The following is a 22,369-nucleotide window of genomic DNA, read 5'->3' on the forward strand; positions in this document are numbered from 1 at the left end:
TTTAATAACATAGTGACCTAATCACCAAAAACATATGAATTTAAATTTAGGTTGTCTACATACAATTTGTCCTAAATTAATTTACATCAAGTTTAATGAAAAATTCAAAATTATTTGAAGTACCAGTATGCATGTAACAATTAAACAAAATCAGTATGTTAATTATTTTTATTTTTAAATACATCCCATGTACTAAATAGAATAAATCATTATATCACATATAATTTGAATTTACTGAAATATTTTTTCTATGCTTTTGTTATTAACATCACATGCTTCACTAACAATAAAAAAATATTTCAATTCTACACATGCTTTAATATTGCAAATTGTAGAGGCTTGAAACTCACTAGTATGTGACGTGAATAGCATGGTTTGAATTAAAAAAAAACACTTTTTCATTTCAAATGATGCTCGGTTGTTTTGCCACAAATATGTATATATATACATATTGGCAAACATATATATATATTTTTTAAAAAAGCCAAATTTTGGTAAAATAATTTAAAAGCAAAAACTAACTCTGATACCATTGTCAGATCGTTTGGTGCTCAAAACACACAACAGAAGATTAAAACTATCCAAGAAAGATCTATTTGCGTTTAAAATTATTCTAAATGTTGAAACAAAATACTTTAAAATTATTCTAAATGTTGCAACACATGACAAAAATAAATAAATAATTATTAATACAAAAAATTGAATTGCCCTTCATCCGTATTAATTTTATACATGACATAAATAATTAATAGTATAAAACAAAATCAATTAACCTTTCATTATCTTGCGTTGCATCAAATATTGCCATCTCTTCACTTTTCTTTAGTTACCGAATACCTTTCCATAAAGTATGGACATAATGCTTGGTACAGTGAAATGCTATGTGGTTGGAGCAGAATGAAATGAAAAAAATCATATAAAAAAAATGTAAACTTAGATAAATTCTATTACATTCTAATGCATGCGTTTCAAACAAATCATTAATTCTCTCCCGAGTTCCATACCTCTTGTCATCTTTCCATCTATCTCAAAATTTAATATTATAGGCGATGTTAATATTTTATTAAAATTTTTATTCATGACCAAATTCACTCAACAGTGAACTGCTCATGTCCAGCACATGTAAGAATCAAGCAAAATAGAAAAATCACTGCCCTGGGAGTTTAGAGTTCGAATCAATTTTGACAAAGTGTAATACTAAGTTATTTTGAATTAGTTCAAATCTGCACAACTTAAATCTCTGCTCACAAACACAACTTAAAAGGAATTACACTCCAACAATTTGGACAGTTAAATGAAGTAGGTATTGGTTAATATGCTTTTAAGTGCTTTTGCATGTTTCGACTCCAACATGGAGCTCAATACGTGCTTTCATCCGTAAGTTCCATAGACAGCAGAATCAAACATTGCCCCCTAAAATTGTGATGTGTTACAGACCAGGAAAAAATTAGGATATTCAAAGACATTTACTTGTCAGATATTTATCAAAAAAGGTGAAATGCTTACACAATCTTTACTTACTGCTGGTTAATAGTCACATTTAAATCAGTGATACAAATCATTCAAGGTTGAAACACAGGCTACTAGAGATTACACTGGTCTACAAAACAGATACAACTAGTGCCATCGAATGATCTCGGCACAAAGTCCAAGCGATATTTGTCAGGCTTCACATTGTCGAAGCTTTAGCAAAACTGGAAAATCTGGAGAATTCATCTTGCAGAAGAACTTGTGGATTTCCTTGTTCAACCTACACAGGGCAGAGAACAAGGAAAATGTGAAGCATTATGATCTGCTGCAGTTTCTGTGGTAGTGGAGTTGCTACCTAATTATTTAATACTAATAATCACAACTCACAATAACTGAAATTGATATTCGGGTTCATATATTACCTTTTTGGTTCAGCCATATGTCAATCATCTTCAAGGGTGGAAGAGTATACAAACAAATCCGTCAACTAATGACCAATTTTATTAAAAACCAAGCAAGTTCCTTCGTTTTGAGGACATAGCATCTTATTAAACCATTAAATTTTTCATCTTGGAGGTGAATAACATCATGGCCTTAAATTTCCATGAAATTGTCAAAATTTTCATCGAAATTTCTAGTTTCCATCACCCTTGAAATCAAAATGGCAGTCAATTTCTGTCTAAAGTTTTACAAATTGTCCAAAATTTATCGAAATCTTGAAATCTTGTTGAAATTTTAACAATAGAATAAAATTTTCTCAAAATTCGAAAGTGCGATTTAAGAGGGAAGTAAAATTTCTCTCAATTTAGTTTATTTTTTTTATCAAAACAATTACTACAAGGGATTCTGAAATTATATGAAAAAATAAACTTAGAACAACATTTTATTTAACCCTTCATGTTTAAATTATCATTATTTGTATAATAAATAATATTTAAATAATTCATGAATTTCATTTGTATTAACTGAATATGTTTAATGCACATTATCTTATAAATATGTTTGATAGATATATTATATGATAACTTTTCCACCTCATACACAACACAAATATATTTAACTTGTAATATATTTGGACTAAAACTTACATTATTTTCTCTATTAACCATTAATAAAGTTTTAGTAAAAGAATTACATGCTTTACTACTGATTTTTGTTATTTGTTCAAATCGAAATCGAAATTGACATTGAAATTAAAATTTCCATACTTTTGGAGTTTCAAAATTTGGGTCGAAATCAAAATTTAAGACCTTGAATAATATCAAGTAAATATATCTGCAGTATGTTCGTTCTGAGGACTTCTGAGAAGTTCATATTGCAGATCTGTGTGTGAAGTTCTGTAGATATTATTTGATGGTTTGGGATACAGTTTGTGTAATGCAGAGTTTTGCATTTCCTGGTGTACCCCTGTTATGATGGGTCTGATCTTGGCTGGACAATGCTGTAGCTGTTGAATTCCTGGAATTGATTACTGGAGTTTCAGTTTGTGAAATGCTGAAAGTCCTGCAGATTTGTGTGATCTGGCACGTTATATTTGGTTTTCATGATTATGATGGGTGAAGCTAAGTTGATGTGCACAGGTTGATCTCTCTAAAGCTGCTGTGTAGTTTGATCTTTACGGCTTTGCATGCTAATGAAGATTGCTGTTAACTCCTCTGGAGACATTTTTTCCTGGTTTTCCTTATGGTGGGGACTTGAGTTTCGGTGAAGGGTCCTGATATAGTACTGGGCCAGGCTCTATCTTTGGAGTTGTCTCTGGAAGATTGGAACTACATGCTGTTTCGGTGCAGGATCAGATGTTGTAGTGTCTTGGTCGATGATGCGATTAGGTTTTGGTTGATTTGGGTTAGCCAATCTGAACTCTGGTTCTGGGTTATGGTAGCAGGTTGATTTCCGGAGATTTATTCCATTGTTGCTATTGGTTGCTGGTTCCGAGTTGAAGGTGAGTGATAATTGATATGGATGATGCTGGCAGCTTCTGAAAATGGTTGTGATGAGAAGAGTGGTTGTTTAACTGTTGGTTATCTGGTTGTTCTGAGTTCCTGGAATTAATTATTGGCTGTTCAGTTTGCAAAATGATGCGTTTCCTGCAGAGACGTGGATTATGGATTCGTATTCCTGGTTTCCTTGATTTGTTCGGTGAAGTTGAGATGGTGCGCTCAGATAGATCTCACTTCAGTTGCTGTGGAGTTTTGATCAATCTGGTTGCCTGTGTCGAAGATTGCTGCTATTTTCTCTAAATTCCTGGCAATTGACGAGTGTGGTAGATGCTGTAATTGATGTTGCATGGTAACTACAGTTACTGTGTGTAAGATGATTATGGAAAGTTGGGTTTGACTTCTCGTCTCTGACTCTCCAAGTATGGATTTTGGATTTGGTTTGGTAGATGGTGAAGTCTTCCTGTTCTCTGGAGATGGTTGCTGGTTTCCGGCTACATTGTCTGGATTTCCGGTAATGGCTTTTGGCTGGTTTGGTAGTCTTTTGATGTGTTTTGATTATTTGTTTTGAGTTTGAAGGCCTCATGCCCCGGGGTATGCCCAGGTTTATTGTATTTGTTTTGTTGATGGGGAGATTTGGTCTTCCCTTTCTCGGGTATGTCCAGAGTTTCCATACATATCCATTTTAGTCAATATAATTTATCATTTACTGATCAATATATATATATATATATATCTGCAGTATTAACCATTAGAAATTGAGGCACGCTTTGATTAAATTTGTAATATTTTTCTTTTTGGGAGTGGGGAGGGTTGGATAGAATAGGAGAATAGGGTAGAGCTGTGAGCTTGCCTTTCGGGGGCATTGCCAGGACTTGCCCCCTGAGGAGGTTTCAGAGAACAAAAAAAAAAAAAAAATTAGGAATGAAGGCCAAACAAGTTGTAATGATTTGTTGTGGTTATGCCTATAATAAACTACTAGTTAATGCGAGCAACAATGTTTGTTCTGATTATTATGCTATGAGTTACGTAAGAAGGGGATGCATCTTTTAGGACAGTCTATTTTAACACTCTCATACAAGTTTTTTTTTTGGTCTCTTTCATCAACTCCAACAATAAACTCACAAAAACAACTCAAAAAAAAAAAAAATCAAAATTAAAATGATAACTATACCAGAATTCCTTGGTCAAGAATCAGGATATTGTCCATGTTCAAAACTGTGGAAATTCGGTGCGCGATTGTTAATACGGTCATACTGCTGCATTCACTGGATATCGCATTTTGTAATATTGAAGCAGTTCGAGTGTCAACATTCGCTGTGCATTCATCCAGGCACAGTACCTGAATTTGACAACAAAGTCAGTATTCTGAAGTTTATATGAGTGTGAAATGTAAAATGAAACTACTCATTGAACAGTCAAAACTTTCGCAGAAACTGTGCTGAGCCTGTAATCAAATTAAATATCTTCCCATACCCATCATTCGTGCTAGATATCAAGATGATTGGGGACTAACGGCTTTGCCATCTGAATAATAATCCAAATTGGAGTTTTACTAGCACTTATTATGATTCAGAGTGCAAGTTAATGGATTGGACCACTACCAACCACTACCAATATCTAACAACTTGATTTTGCAGCATATATATAAGACACAAGAGGCGTGTCCAATCCAGTAGTCTGTTTATCGTAAGTTCATAACATCATTCATAAAATTAAATATAAATATTATATTGAGGGTGTGGGACTCGCATATTCCACAATAGATGTAATAAGCAAGAATTCTCACCCAAATATGAAAAGAAAGACTAAAAGGCTTATCACAATAGTAGTAGTGAAAGGTCAATGTCCATAAAAGGTTTTCATGAGATACAGTTTTCAACTAAGTGGCTTAAATATACAGAATGTAGATAATGGTTAGAGATTGCAAATCAGTTGTTTGACCTATCTTTAATGGTGCATCATACCATTCTGATCCTCATGGCCTGGTTTTAAATTTCAAGTTGAAGGTCAGATGGTTTTTGTTTTTCCCAGGGGTGGGTGCAGGGGGATGGTGGGGTGGGAGACAGGGATGATATAAATAGTAAGGCATTGGGAGGGTTCAGTTCCCCTTTCTGCCCCAATTATAGAAGCCCTTATTTTATTTTAAAAATTCCTGCTCACATAATTATGACTACATAATCTCAATATTTGGGGTTTAGGGTAATTATCAGGTCATATCAACCCAAAAATTAAGTGGACAGGAAGATGAGGAAGTTATTAGACGGGTGGGGATGGGGATGGGGAGGTTGAAATTAGAATAGGTTTTCTGTATTTCTTGAATAATTTTGTACAAACCAATACACAATATTTATAATACAATTGAGAATTCTAAATATGGAAACAATCTCCTAAGCATGGTTTTAAATAACGGCCGTTACGTAACGTAACGGCCGATACGTAACGGAAATCGGAGGCCCCGAAACCGATACAGGCCGATAATGCGGTTCGGAAAAAATTCACAGCCGTAACGGCACGTAACGGCCGATACCCCAACGTTACACGTCGTAACGGTCCGTTACGGACCGTTACATGGCCGACAGGTCGCAGATTCGCTGAAGGCTTTCTGCTGCAGGCAGCAGGCAGCAGCGCTGCTTTCCCCCTCTCCCCAGTCCCCACACCCATCTGCCATTCAAAGGGTAAAATGGAAAGTCACAAACCGACCTTGAAAATTTGTTGGTCGAAGCAATAAGAAGGCTTCGAAGCTTGAGAGTGAGCACACCGAGGCTACCGAGCAGATCTACTCATCTTCGCACTTCGCAGCCTTCCAGGACTCAGGAATTGCAGACTTGCAGTTCTAGTAGCTTGGCGAGTCACCGGCGACAGGTCTGCAGCAGCTCCGCCGCCCCTGCGAGTCGCCGATAGCCCGTCGGCACCTTCCTCCGCCAGTCGTCGCAGTCGCCACCAGCCAGCCTCTCGATTTCAGCTTCGGAGCTTGGAGTCATCGCTGCTTTGTGCTTCGCAGCCTTCGCTCCTTCGAGGCTCCTCCGAGTTCCCTCGAATCCCTCCCCTCTCTCAGTCTGACTCAACTCCCAGGCCTCAGCGTATGAGACACTCTAACACTAACACTACACTCAACACCCACAGCACTTTTCATTATGTTTTTTTTTTTTAAAATTATATTTTGTTGTACCCACAGCACTTTTCATTATGTTTTTTTTTTTTTTTAATTATATTTTGTTGTAAAATAGGTTTGTTAAATTGAATTAAAAAAAAAAGTAATTTAATAGAGTAAAAAATTAGAAATCATTAATAATTATGTAAAATAAAATTTTCTTAATTTATAAATATTTTAATTATATTATATTTTTTGAAAGATAATTATGAAAATTAATTCCATGACATAGCAAGCAATTATTAATAGTATATAATTAATATTTTTTAAGGTTAGTAAATAATTAATATTTACCAATAATAATTGAAGCCTTTTTTATAATAATATTTGAATATCCTATTATCCACTACTGCATTCACCATCTAAACAAAGCATTAAAATAATGTATGTACACAAGACATCCATGTGATGGCATTTTATATTATCTAGGCTTAATTGAGCTCTATTTTTCACCATTCTTAAAGAATTCCAAGGAATACTCTGCACAATTATTATAATATTTAGTCTTAGGATTTGCCAAACTTATAGAAATAAAATTAATTCATGGCACCAATTGGCTAACATACTATTTATGTCAGCAGGACAAAGTGGTCATTTTGATAAAGAAGATATCATATTCACTCCCATCTATTGAAAAAATATTAAATAATATTCATATTATAAAAGAAAAAAAAATTAAATAACATCTGTCACCCATTTTATGTTACATGTGTATCTACTTGCCATTTCTTGAGTAGGGTGACCCTGTTTATTAATATTTTTCTAGTTTTAAAACATCATTTTGACCTTAAATTTAAAATTAGGTAAAATAAATGTTTACATCTATTTTTTGTTTTTAGTTATCAAATAAAGTAAAAATTGATAACTTAATAAAAAAAAATTAACCTAATAGTTAATACATTAATAAATCTGATTTTTACTAATTACTACTGGAATTTGTAGAAAAATTTAATTTTAATCCATATACTGAGAAAATACTTAAAAAATTAAATAGTCAATTTGTAATGTATGGATCTCTATTTGTGAAGCTGTGATGCATATGAAAGTAGAGCAAAAATCTTTTTCACCTTTAAAATTACAATATTAATTTCTTATAGTTATAAATGAAAATAAAATCAAGCTATAAAAAATAATGAAAATATCTTTTTAAAGATAAAGGAATATATTTTTTTTGTAATAAAATATCTAATATTTTAAAATTTTGTTTATTTAAATATAAAAATAATAAACATTACTTATTATTTTTAATCAAATATTATACTTTATTTTTACGTAATAAGTATTTAAAATTAGGACTATTTAGTACTTATTATTTAATATTTACTAAATTACTAATTATATTATTCCTGTCATTGTAAGAAGGTTGTAACTTTGTATTTTCTTTATGTTTTGTGTAGAGATCATCAAATTAAGTCTATCAATATGTCACGTGATAGAGGAAATGAAAACTTACCTAGTGAGGATATTGGATGACATTTTGGTACTGCGGTGGACGGTAATAGACATGTTATTATGTGTAAGTTATGTGGGAAGATAATCAAAGGGGGCATTACATGCTTGAAACAACACTTGGCACATAAAAAGGGTCAAGTAGCTGGATGCTCAAATGTGACCACACAAGTAAGAGAACAAATGATGAAACATCTACAATAGTATGCTGAGAAGAAAAGAGATAAACAAAAAAGGCAAGAAGAAGCAGAAGCCCAAATTAGAGGAGATTTTGAGAATTTGAGCGATGAAGAAGACTTGGAAGAAGAAAGTATGAGATTTGCTCGACAAGAAAGCATGCGATCACAACAACAATGGGAAGAGAGACAAAGATTTCGAGCAAGAACAACTGGAAGGGGTAATATTTATGAAGAGGGAGGTGGCTCTGGCAGTGGTGCTACCAGTGGTTTCAATAGAGCAGGAGCTCGATCTTATAGTGGTCGAGAAGCTGGAGGTAGTGGACGACAATGGATCAATCCTGATGCCCCTGAAGCTAGACTAAAGGCAATGGATTCTGTTTTAGAAAGAAGCAAGAGTGCGAAACAACCAAAAATCAACACAAAGTTACTGAAAGGTTTAAGAAGTAAATTAGGAAAAGCAGTTGGAAAATTCCTAATTTATAATCGGATTCCAACGAATGTAGCTGACTCTCCATTTATACAGCCTATGCTTGATATTGCTGTAGAGATTGGAAAGGGGGTGAAGGGTCCATCACCCTATGAGATATCTGAAATTTATTTGGAGCAAAAGTATCAAGAAATGAAAAATTATATAGATTCTTTTGCTGGAATTTGGAAGGAGAGAGGTGTAACACTTATGTGTGATGGTTGGTCAGGACCAACTAGAAAACACATTATAAACTTTTTAGTTTATTGCGATAGAGGCACCGTGTTTCATAAATCAGTTGATGCCTCTGATGTGCCAAGCAGAACAGCTGAATTTTATTTCAAGTAATTTTCTAATTTTAATTGTATATGCAAATAGTATTATGGACTTACATGTTTTTAATTAAATAGTAGTAATTATTGAATCTATAATTTCATTTCAGATTAATGGACGAGGTGGTTGAAGAAATTAGAGAGGAGAGTGTTGTCCAAGTAGTGACTGATAATGAAGCTGCAATGAAAGCAGGAGGAAAATTATTAATGCAGAAGAGGCCCAATCTCTATTGGACAGCATGTGCAGCTCATTGCATAGACCTTATTCTTGAAGATATTGGTAAGAAAAGTAACGTGAAGAAGGTCTTAGAAGATGCAAGAACAATAACCTCATTTATTTACAACCACACATGGACAGTGAATTTCATGAAGAAATTCACAAATAATAGAGAGTTACTTCGCCCTGCCATCACTCGATTTGCCACAAATTTCATTGCTTTGGAGACTATTATCAGGCATAAACAAGCACTAAGGGAAATGTTTACATCTGATGCTTGGAAAAGCTCAAGGTTTGGAATGGCAAAATCAGGTCCAGCATATGATTCAAAGAAAATTATCTTAGGCAAAGAGTTTTGGCAAAAGGCCTCTGATATAATTAAAGTGCAAGAACACTTGTTGAAAGTTCTTAAATTGGTTGATGGTGATGAAAAACCAACCATGAGCTTCATATACGAGGCAATTGATAGGGCGAAGTTGGCCATTCAAAAAGATTGCCGGTTTTACAATGACTATTGGAAAATTATTGACAACCGGTGGAGTTTTCAGTTGCACCAAGATTTGCACGCTGCTGGTAAGTGTAAATCAAATACAATTTCTTATTATTTTAACTTTTAAATTATGCATAGTTGCATTAGAAAACTATTGATTAATATGTTTCTAAATTTAATTGTAGGGTATTTTTTGAACCCACAATTTCTTTATGGTGCCCCACCCTCTCCTGAAGTTGCTAGAGAAGTCATGGATGGAGTTAAAAAAGTGATAACCAAGTTGGTACCCAATATAGATACTCAAATTCGGGCTATTAATCAAGTAAGTATTGGTTCCATTAAATTGAATAATGAATTGTTCTAGTATTCTGTAATACTTTTAAGAATAATTATTAATACATCTAATTAATTAATTATATTTCACAATCATCCTTTTTTAATTGTTGCTATATCGAGATAGGCAGGAGACTTTTGGAACCCCGTTGGCTCAAAGGGCAGTGAAACAAACAAATCCTGGTAAATATGGCTATATAGCTAAATAATGGAGAATGACTCTATTTTCTCTCTTGTGTTCAAATTTGACTTTTGAAATACACTATACTAACATAAAACTCTTTTTAATTATTCATGCAGCTGAATGGTGGATTCATTATGGCTTGTGTGCTCCTGAGCTCCAAAGAATAGCAATTAGAGTTCTTAGCCAGACCACATCAGCTTCGAACTGTGAGCGTAATTGGAGCACCTTTAGCCTCATCCATACGAAAACAAGAAATAGATTAAAGTACATGAGACTACAAAAACATGTTTTCGTACATTACAACATGAGGTTAAAGTTAAGACGTACAATGAGAAGAAGCCAACGAGAAATTGAAGAGGGTTTCAATCCTATCAATTTGGACTACATTTTCGAAGAAGATGATCCTTTAAGTCAATGGTTAGAGGAGAGAGAGACACCACTACTCGACGGTCAGGACAATTCAAATTGGTTAAATGAAGAGGTTGGTGGTACTACAGAAGGAGGTGATCAACCACCAATAAACGCGCATGATGATTCAAGTTCAAGCCCTGAACGTACACAAAGTGATGACAATCTTGGTTTGAGCCCACCAAGTGATGATGATGGTAATAGTGGTGCTGGAGCTGGGGTTGGGAGGGGGGGGGGTGGCAGTGGTGGTGGTGGAGGCGGCGGTGTAGAATATAATTATGGATATGATACAGGGACATCATTGGAAGGGATATATATCCTTCTGATCCTTATGGACTACATGACATACCTGAAAATTATGACTTGGGTATTCCTCCAGGAAACCAATCTTCACAACCCAGGAGAAGGAGTGCTCGCGGTGACCCTAGCGATTCTACTGAAGATTCATATGATGTGGTTCGTAGTTTTGACGACTTTGGTTTAGATGGTTCATCATCACAATCATATGAATCTCATCCAGTATATCCACATTATGCATCTCGTGACTCACATTTTTATCCCAGTGGATCAGGAATCTCAGGATCTAGTGAGTCTTCTTCTACACACTACCCAGAGCCAGCCCCTGCCCCAACTTATAGACATTATTCAGGAGAATTTTCATCACCAGTACATTTTCAAGAGCAACAACAAAATGACGCAAACTTGGGTTCATTCAACTATATATTTCCACAAGGATGGGGAGATAATTTCCCATCCCAATCTCAAGATACAGATGCAAATTATGAAGACCCTCCATGTCATTCTTTTTGGTGGTGACATGTGTTATGTTATAAATTTGTAATATTGTATTCATGTATTTTCAACTATTTATTGATATTTGATATTAATCACTTTTTAAATTCATGTATGTGTAATGTGTATATTGAGTATTAAGTCTATTGAGTATTGATTCATTTTTAGTAACTTTATGACTTTAATTAATTGATTCTTACATTTCTACATCTTTTTACTCATTAAAGTAATGTAAACTATAAAAAAATATGCTTTTTTTTGTAAACAGCGCACTAAAATTAATATAAAAATCATAATGCCTATTAAAAAGCATTTATAGGTTGAATGAAAGCCTTCAAAATTCATTAAAAATCATGTATTAATGGATTTCATGCTTATTTTTTAATTTTGGCATGGTTGTGCATGCGTGAAAAAAATTCACGACCGTTACGCCTGCTTCCCGTTACGTAACACCCGCGTCTCCCCCGACCCACGACACCCGCGACTGTTTCGCGACGTTACCCACGACCGCGATTTCGAACCATGCTCCTAAGAGAATCTCTCTCAATAATATACAATCATCTACATAAATACCTCCCTAAATTACTCCAAGATACTCGAGATTTCTATACTCCCCGTCAAGTTGGATCATAGATATTGATAATATCCAACTTGCAGATGAAATCATCAAAGCTCTGTTAGGCTAACCCTTTGGTAAAGATATCTGCTGTTTATTCCTTGGTAGGTACATAAGTCATACAGATGGTACCTTCTTCAACCTTCTCTTTGATAAAGTGTTGGTCCACTTCTACATGCTTAGTCCTGTCATGTTGAATTGGATTGAGAGAGATACTGATGACTGCTTTGTTGTCACAGTAGAGTTTGATAGGGAATTTCACCAGGATCTGTAATTCTTCCAAGAGTTTCCGTAACTACAGTCCTTCGCATATCCCTTGTGCAATTGCCCTGAATTCAGCTTCAGTACTACTTTGAGCCACTACATTATGTTTTTTACTCCTCCAAGTCACCAAATTTCCCCATACAAAGGTGCAATATCCGGTGGTAGACCTTCTATCTTTTGCTGATCCTGCCCAATCCGCATCTATGAAAATTTCTACTTCCTTGCTTTCACATTTTTTGAAGAAGAGTCCTTTGCCCGAATAGCCATTGAGGTACCTGAGGATCTTGTACACAGTATCTAGGTAAGTCTTTTTCGGTGAATGCATGTGTTGGCTTACCACACTTACCGCAAATGCAATGTCAGGTCTGGTATGCGATAGATAGATTAATTTACCAACCAATCTCTGATACCTCTCCTTTTCAACTGGTATTCTGCAGTCTTCAACTCACTTTACTGCTTCAATTGGGGTTTCACTAGGTTTGCATCCAAGCATGTCAGTTTCGGTTAGGAGATCAAGGATATACTTTTGCTGAGAGACATTGAAACTCTTTTTTGATCTAGCAACTTCCATTCCCAAGAAGTATTGCATTCGTCCTAGGTCTTTAACTTCAAACTCAGCAGCTAGGACTTTCTTCAATCTTTCCATCTCCACTGTATCATTTCCAGTTAGGATTATATCATCAACATACACAATCAAAATTGTTTTCTTACCACTTTCAGACTGTTGGAAGAACATAGTGTGATCTGATTGCCCTTGTCGATATCCTTGGTTCTTTATCACCTTTGCAAATCTGTCGAACCATGCTCTGGGAGATTGCTTGAGTCCATATAGGGACTTCTTAAGTTTACATACTCTGTTTTCTTCACCTTTCTTACTGAAACCTGGTGGTATCGTCATGTAGACTTCTTCTTCTAACTCGCCATTTAGAAATGCATTCTTAATGTCGAGTTGCTGTAGTGGCCAATCTAAGTTGGCTGCCAAGGACAGGACAACCCGAACTGTATTCAATTTTGCCACTGGTGCAAATGTCTCCATGTAGTCAATGCTATAGGTCTGTGCAAACCCTTTTGCAACAAGTCCGACTTTATACCGTTCAACTGTCCCATCAACTCTATATTTCATTGTGAAGACCCATTTGCAACCTACTGACTTCTTCCCTTTCGGCAAATTCATAACGTTCCAAGTTCCATTTTTTTCCAAGGCCCACATTTCCTCCATGACAGCTTCCCTCCATTCAGGAATCTCTAGGGCTTCCTGGATATTCTTTGGAATTTTTATCCTATCAAGGTTAGAGGTAAAAGCACGACACCTAGTAGACAGAGTTTTATAAGATATGTATTTTGACTAGAGATATAGAGTATATGACTTAGTTTGTTTTCTGACTGCAATGGGTAAATTGATGTCATCAGGTGCAGACTTATCAAAAGGAAGCTCATGGCCATCTATTACCTGATCGGGACTGGGCATGGACTCATGGTTGCTTGGAGCTATCACCGGTTCCAACTCTCTTGGTGCCTCAGGTATGAGATTTTCCCTGTTCTTTGTTTTTAGCTTTCTAGAGTAAACAAGTATTTCCTTGTTATTTTGTTTTTCTGCATCTCCCCCAGAGTTTAAGTGATCTTTTGCACATGACAGGTCAGGAAATGATGCAATGGAAGACTCAGTATATGGCACAAATTCATCAACGGAGAAATCAAAGAATCGATCTTCACTCCACTTCTCCCCCTGAAGAGAGGGCTTTTGGAAGTAAGGAGTGGTTTCAAAGAATGTGACATCAAGGCTAACAAACAATTTTTTTATGACAGGATCATAACATTTGTAGCCTTTTTGAGTAGGAGAGTAACCAATAAAAACGCACTTAATGACATGAGGTTCCAATTTATCCCGATTGTGAGCATGAACATGTACAAATGCAGTATACCCAAAAATTTTCAGAGAGAGATTGAAGTTGAGCTGAGAGTTGGGAAAACATTCTTGGAATTTTTGGAGAGGAGTGGCAAAAGAAAGAACCCGACTAGGCATTCGATTAATGAGATATGTAGCTCTTAAATTGGCATTGCCCCAAAAATATTTTTTTATATTTGTAGTGAGCATCAATGCTCAAGCTACTTCAAGAATATGCCTATTTTTGCATTCAGAAACCCCATTTTGTTAAGGGGTATCCACACGTGAATTTTGATGAACAATTCCATTTTCTTGAAGATAGTGTCTCAAGATATTATTGAAATATTTTGTACCATTATCAGTACGTAAAATTTGAATGTGAGTTTGGAATTGTGTTTGAAACATGAAATTGACAAAAATTGAACAGACTTCAGTTTTATCTTTCAACAGGTAAACCCAACAAATATGAGTATGATCATCAATAAAAGTAACAACCATTTCGTGTGAGTGCGATTAAGAGAGTGTGAGGGGCCCTATAAATCACTGTGAATCATAGTAAAAGGTTTGGATGGTTTGTATGTGGACTTCGGAAAGGAATTACGTTGGTGTTTTGCACGTTCACAAATCTCACACTGAAATTCAAAAGACGTTTTATTTGAACAAATGGAAGGAAATAAACGTCTTAAGTATTGAAAATTTAGATGACCCATCCTAGAATGCCATAACAAAATTTCACTATCCCTAGAAACAGATGCAGAATCACAAATAGCAGTTTTACATTGTTCACTTGTATTCGCCTCCTCAAACTATTAGAGTCCCTCACATGCTTTAGCATTGCCAATCGTCTTCCTCGATGATAGGTCATGGAAAACACAATGAGAGGAAACAAATTTAGTAGAGCAATTGGAATCTTTTGTCAACTGGCTAATGGATGACAAATTGCAAGACAACTTAGGGACATGTAGGATAGATTTTAGAATTATAGAATCAGAGATTTGAATACTCCCTTTGCTTGCAATATGAGAGTGATCCATCTGCAATTTTAACTTTCAAATTTCCAGCACATGGTGAACAGGATGAGAACAGATGATAAGAATCAGTCATATAATCAGAGGCACCAGAATCAATTATCTATGGTAATTTGTAATGAGATATGGTATTTAAGGATGTCAAAAAATTACCTCGGTGGGCTAAAGAACCAGAGGGAATACTTGTGGAAGACTGACCCGATGCTTGAATGGTAGAGAACATTTTATAGAGTTGCTCAAATTGCTCTGGACTAAATGCGCCACTTGGAGTGAAATTGTTATTTTTCTCACCTTGTGGTTTCTCAGCTGGGTTATCAATAGCAGCCTGGTAGCCATGATTTTTTTTTTATTTTGTCTCGGCTTCCAATCTGCAGGCTTCCCATGTATTTCCCAGCAATTATCTTTTGAATGGCTCGACTTGCAGCAGTGCTCACACCCTGTCCCACAGGAGTTCTCGAGATTGGGGCCGACATCTTAGGCCCATTATTTTCGGTTGGTGCCTTCAGCATAACCTTGCGACGACTTTCCTCACGCCTCACCTCTGTGAAGACTTCCTGAGTTGAAGGTAGAGGGCGTCAACAGAGAATCCTCCCTTGCACCTTGTCCAGGTCGCGGTTGAGTCTGGCCAAGAATTCAAAGACTCGTTCATTCTCGAGTCTCTTCTCGTAGTGGGTACTATCTCTAGGGCATTCCCACTCTTCCTCAATGCTCAGGTCGAGCTCTTGCTAGAGTTTCGTCATCTTCATGTAGTAGTCGATGATGTCTCTCTCTCCTTGCAGCATTTGCCATAGCCGAGTCTTTATCTCAAAGATCTGGGAGTAGCTTTCGACATCGGAGTACGTCTCTCAAATAGCATCCCAGACATCCTTCACCGTTCGTAAGAATGGGTAGGTCTTGCCGATTGAAGGCTTTATGGAGTTCACGAGCCACGCAGTCATAATGGAGCTCTCGGACTTCCACTTCTGCAGAGCTGCAGCGTCGGTTGAGGCGAGCTTCTTCCTCTCGCCGGTAAGGTATTTTAACCTTCCTTTGCCGTCAATCACAAGTTTGATTGACTGAGCCCATTCACGGGAATTTTTTCCTTTCAATCTCTCCACCGAGAGTGGAAAAGACGAGTTGTCTAGCCCATTCGAAACCACGATGGAGGTGGCTTCAGTCTCGCCGTTGAGAGCTTCAGAGGTGCTTGACCCTCTGTTGTTGACGGCACCGTCTGCTATTGCTAAGGTTTAGAAACCCTAGCTCTGATACCATGAAATCAGAATAGGTTTTCTGTATTTCTTGAATAATTTTGTACAAGCCAATACAATATATCTATTATACAATCGGGAATTCTAAATTTGGAAACAATCTCCTAAAATAATCTCTCTCAATAATATACAATCATCTACATAAATACCTCCTTAAATTACTCCAAGATACTCGGGATTTTGATAGAGGTGATGCCTGCACTTATCTTGATGCCAATGGTTATGTTAATATGTTATTAGTTAGGAAATAATAAATATTAGGAAGATTACACACACACACACACACACATAGAGATTAATCATAAAAATATTAAAAAATTTACAATAAAAAATATTAATGATGGACCAATCCAACATGAATGCTTCACAATAAATCTCTTATTCAAGATAGGAATTATTTGTAATAAATTGAGAATTTATTCTCATTAAAGAGAGGAGTTTCTTTCTCGTTAAAGAAGGAAAATTAAACAGTTGATCTCAAGGAGAGTTCATTTGCATCCTTGATTTGAGGAGAGTTAATTTGATTTGAGACGGAGTTATTCTTGAGAGGGTGTATACTGGTACCTTTGTGTTTCTTTAGAGAGTGTGTCAGAGAGCATAACATCTTAAATGCTCTTGTATTCTATCTTTTCTCAATGGTGAAGTTCTTTTGCTATCTTCACCAGTGGATGTAGGCTATAAGCCAAACTATGTAAATCTTATGTCTATTTTCTTGCATTTCTCTTTTTTATTATTTGCTTACTTTCTCAATTGTCATACTTGCCAATCCTAATAAGTGGTATTAGAGCGAGTTTCCCAACAGCTTTGACATCGTATGGCTTTGAGAAATTTGATGGCTCTAGCAGTTTGAATCTTTGGCAAGTAAAAATGTACGCTGTCTTGACCCAAAAGGGTTCAATGAAATCATTATGGGTAAAGAGAAAATGCAAATACTTTGGAAAATGATTAGAAGGACAAGATGGATGAAAAATATTTCACAGCAATCTAGTTATGCCTTTCAAGACAGTATTCTAAGAGAGGTCCTCTTAGAAAAGATCATTGCCAATTTATGGTCTAAATTAGAGTCGTTGTACATGACAAAGTCCCTCGCCAACAAATTATATTTGAAGCACTGCTTGTATTAGTTACAGATGATAGAAGGTATGTTTATGAAACCCATGTTGATGAATTCAATTCCATCATTACAGATTTGAATTCAATTGTCAAAATTGAAGAAGAAAATCAAGCCCTTTTATCGTTACGTCCCTTATCTTTTTCATACAAACATTTTAGAGAAACCTTCTAATTTGGTAAAGATAATGTTTCTTTAGAGGATGCTATAGCTTCATATTCTTTAGAGAAATTTCTTGAGAAAAATATTATAAGAAATAATAGCAAAAGATAGAGAGATGCTTTGGTAGCCAGGGGGAGTACCACGGAAAAAAATTCAGATCATAGATTTAGATCTTGATCAAGACATGCAAATAAATTTTGCAATTATTGTAAGAAGAAAGGACACATCCAGGCAGACTGCTACAAGTTGAAGAACAAGAATAGAGAAAAAAACAAGGCACAAATGAAAGAAAGAATGAAAAATAGGCCAAGGCAAATGTTATTACTAACGAATCCGAAGCTGCTGAATTTGTTCTTTCCAATACTGGTAATGCATACTTTAAAGATCATCAGGTGATGGATTAAGCATGCTTGTTTTATATGTGTCTTAATAAATATTGGTTTTCTTCATATGAATGAATCTCTGGTGGGATTGTATAAATGGGCAACAATTGAGCTTGTAAAATTGCTGGGATTGGAATAGTATGAATAAAAAATGTAGGATGGCGTTGTGAGAACTCTCACCGAAGTTTGGCAAGTTCCTGATTTAAAGAAGAATCTTGTTTCTCTTGGAGCCTTAAATCAAAAGGGTACAAGTATACCGCAAAAGGTGAAGTTAGGAAGATCAGCAAAGGTACCTTTGTTATTATAAAAGAAGAGAAATTACTTTCTAATTTATCTGTCTTGCAAGGTACTTTAGTTTTAGGTGCTACTGTTGTTGCTCAATCTTCTATGCCAAATTCTGATATTACCTAATTATGGCATACGAGGTTGGGACATATGAGCGAGAAAGGGCAAACATTACTGCACAAAAGAGGTCTTTTTTGCTACTAAAGTACAAATCAGATGAAATTTCGTAAATGTTAATGAATATTTAGTCATTTAATATTATTATTATGTGTTATTTTGTTAGTAATAGAGGGGGAGACCTATCATTGTGTTCAGATCTTCATTTCACCCAATTATTCAACATGATATCAGGGCAAGATTCTAAGACCTAAACCCTAAGTGTCACAGCCACCATCAAATGGAAGCCCAAAACCCTAAATCTGCTGCATGTCTACCACTGTCGAAGAACTTCCAGCAACACTACAGCCCTAAAAAGGTCCAGCAGCTGTCGGAAGTTAGAGAAGTAGCAGCAAAATTCCTGGGGCGACACTGCCAGTTCAGGAACACAAGATCTACAATAGGTTTTGCAAAAACAACACCATAGTCACCCACAGACACTGCTGATCTGCCCCCTACTGAAATCTCATCTCCAACAGCTTCCCCACGTGTCCTAATGTGCCGGTCGAAGTCTGCCAGGGCCGACCTCATGCGCTGGTGCATTAAGCAAATTTCAGGCATGTTTCTGACCTGAATTCTTCCAGCAGGGCTTGAATCCCTCAATAAAAATACTATTGAAGTTTTTCATGATGTTTTTTTTTTTGTTCAAAGATCTTACCTTTTTTAGTTGCTCATTTACGACATCCAAGAAATGCTTGTTTGGTGCTTCTTGAAGTTGTTTGTCAATCTTTATTAAGTTTACTGAGCCTGAAAGTGGTATTTGCTGTGTTTTTTTGAATGGTATGGTGTGGCCTTGTGATTTGCATAAGTTGTTGAAGGTTGTTTATGTTGGGATTGAGTTGGTGAATTTGAAAAACATGGTGCCAGCTGTGTGTTTTTGATTTGCTGTTCTATCGAGGTTGTATTTGTGTTGGGATGGAGTTCCCAAATCCCAAAAGTGTCTCCCTCATCAGTTACTTGTTTGAGTGAACAATGTACTACAGCTATTTCAAAGGAAGTATTTAAAGTTCCTACAATATAAGACATCCCAATAAGCATCTCATCACATTGCATCTTTTGCTCAGAAAAGTAACCATACCATTCGTATGTCATCCAGTATCTCTCCCACTAGTCCCTGGGTTATCGACTCTGCTGCTATTGACCACATGACAGATGTCACCAACTTCTTTTCCACTCTTCAATATTCTACAAATCTACCTTAAGTTACCCTTTCTGATGAGTCCGCTACTGCTGCTAAGGGAATAGGAATAGTAAATCCTACTCCCTCCATCTCTCTTTCTTCTGTTCTCTACATTCCTAAGTCTCCCTTAATCTTATGTTTGTTAGTAAAATTACTAAGTCACTAAATTGATCTATAACCTTCTTTCCTAATTCTGTTCTTATTCAGGATATGAAAACGAGGAAGACAATTGGCACAGGACGTGAGATTGATGGACTTTACTACTTTGAGTCGCTCTCTCCGCCAATTGCCAGTAGTGTTGCTGCCACATCACATCAAATCCATTGTTGCCTTGGTCATCCATCATTGGACAAGTTAAATTAGTTAGTTCCTACTTTGAGTTATGTGTCTACCCTCGATTGTGAGTCTTGTCAATTAGGAAAGAATCATTGTGTTCTCTTTGCCTCTCTAGCCAATAAAAGAGTCGTTTGCCCTCTTATGTTAGTCCAATATGATGTTTGGAGTCCTAGTCCTAGTTGTGTCACATCAAAGTTAGGGTTTTGATTTTGTCACTTTTGTCAATGACTATTCCAGAATGACTTGGTTGTATTTGATGAAAGATCACTTTGAGTTGTTTAATATCTTTTGTGCCTTTTGTTCTCAAATAAGAACTCAATTTGGCATGCCAGTCCGATTACTTCATAGTGATAATGCGAAAGAGTACTTTAGTGCTCAGTTCATTATCTATATGACAAACTCTAGCATGATCCATCAGTCATCTTGTGTTCACACTCCACAACAAAATGGAGTTGTAGAGAGAAAAAATAGACATATTCTTGAAGTCACTTGAACCCTTTCGTATCAAATGATTGTCCCCAAAGTTTTTTGGAGTGATGCTGTTCTCACTACTTGCTCTCTCATCAATAAAATGCCATCCTCTGTCCTTGGTGGTAAAATCCCATATTCAATTATCTTCCCTAAGGCTCCTTTGTTCTCCCCTCCTCTTTGTATATTTGGTTGTCTCCTTCGTTCATCAATTAAATCCAAGAAGGGATAAATTGGATCCTTGTGCTATTAAATGTATTTTTCTAGGTTATTCCTATACTCAAAAAGGATATCAATGTTACAGTCACACTTTACATTGATTCTTTGTCTCTGCTGATGTCACATTTTTTGAGTCTACACCATATTATTCTGATTTCTTGAGTTCTGTTGACTTATATAAGTCTTTTCCTCTGTCTAGCCTTCTGATCCTAACTTATTTCCTTCGTCTAGTCCTCCAGCATCTTCATTTAGTTCGAGTCCTTTTCATTACTTGGATTGCCCTAATTTGCAAATGTACACATGACGACTCAAGGGAGGAGAGCCTCCTCTAGCTTCCACTTTAATGCCTTTAGTTTTCTCGTTAGATGATCCTCTTCCCCAAGTGGTTGATCCTCCTATTGTTGTTCGAAAAGGTAAACACACTTGTACCCAACATCCAATCTCTAATTTTGTTTCTTAAGATTTCTTGTGACCCTTATACTATTGTTTAGTGCTCCATCTTCCATTGCTCTTCCCAAGTCTATTTCTGATGCCCTATCCCATTCTGGGTGGAGGAATGCAATGATAGAAGAGATGCATGCTCTACAGGGTAATGATACTTGGGACTTGGTACGTCTTCCTCTTGATAAGTCTATGGTTGATTGTTGTTGGGTGTATATTGTGAAGGTTAATCCAGATGGTTCCCTGGCTCGGTTGAAAGCCCGCCTTGTTGCTAAGGGATATACTTAGGTGCATGGCCTGGACTATTTAGACACCTTCTCCCCTGTAGCCAAACTTGCCTTAGTACGTTTGTTCATCTTCTTAGCCACCCCCTATCACTGGCCTCTACACTAGTTAGATGTAAAGAATGCTTTCCAACATGGTGATCTTCAAAAGGAAGTCTATATGGAGCAACCACTTGGGTTTGTTGCCCAGGGGGAGTCAGGCTTAGTTTGTCGGCTCAAGAAGTCACTATATGGTTTAAAACAGTCTCCCAGGACATGGTTTGGTTGCTTTAGTGCCGTAGTACTTGAATTTGGCCTTCAACAGTGTGTAGTAGATCAATCAATACTTTATTGTCATACTCCATTTGGAAGGATTCTGTTTATTGTGTATGTGGATGATATTGTGATTATTGGTGATGATGATCAAGGTATTCAAATCCTAAAGCATTTCCTATAGACTAAGTTTTAGACATAGGATTTGGGACCAATGAAGTACTTCAAGGGTATAGAAGTATCGAGATCTCGTACTGGAACCATCTTGTCACAGAGTAAGTATATTCTTGATCTTTTAGATGGGTTCCAAACCCGTTGATACACCTATGGATCCTAACAGCAAGTTAGTGCCAGATATGGGTGATTTGTTGCCCAACCTAGGTTGATATTGAAGACTTGTCGGAAAGTACAATTATCTCGCAGCTGTTCGGCCGTATATATCTTTCCCAACAAGTGTTGTGAGTCAGTTTCTTGATTCTCCAAGAACAGGTCACTGGGATGCAGTAATTTGCATCTCAAAGGTGCACCCGAGAGAGGTCTCTTATATTAGGATCAAGGACACACTAATATTCAGGAATATACTAATGCAGATTGGATTGGATCACCTTCTGATAGAAGATCCACAACCAGGTATTGTATCT

At 36.3% G+C, this 22,369-nt stretch overlaps 1 protein-coding gene across 4 annotated transcripts in view; it reads right to left on the bottom strand.

The window, feature by feature from the left end:
- Positions 1-1,447: 1,447 nt before the first annotated feature.
- Positions 1,448-22,369, bottom strand: part of LOC131158198 (ABC transporter C family member 13) — a 230,507-nt gene continuing 209,585 nt past the window's right edge. For all 4 annotated transcript variants that reach the window (XM_058112888.1, XM_058112887.1, XM_058112886.1 and 1 more), the window contains 2 exons: positions 4,582-4,749; positions 1,448-1,750 (listed from right to left, as the gene is read on the bottom strand). In XM_058112888.1, the coding sequence (XP_057968871.1) occupies positions 1,670-1,750; positions 4,582-4,749 (249 nt within the window). In that variant the 3' untranslated portion in view covers positions 1,448-1,669. The remainder of the gene's footprint in view (positions 1,751-4,581; positions 4,750-22,369) is intronic.

The sequence above is a fragment of the Malania oleifera genome, chromosome 6 (genome assembly GCF_029873635.1).
Source record: "Malania oleifera isolate guangnan ecotype guangnan chromosome 6, ASM2987363v1, whole genome shotgun sequence".
Taxonomy (NCBI): domain Eukaryota; kingdom Viridiplantae; phylum Streptophyta; class Magnoliopsida; order Santalales; family Ximeniaceae; genus Malania; species Malania oleifera.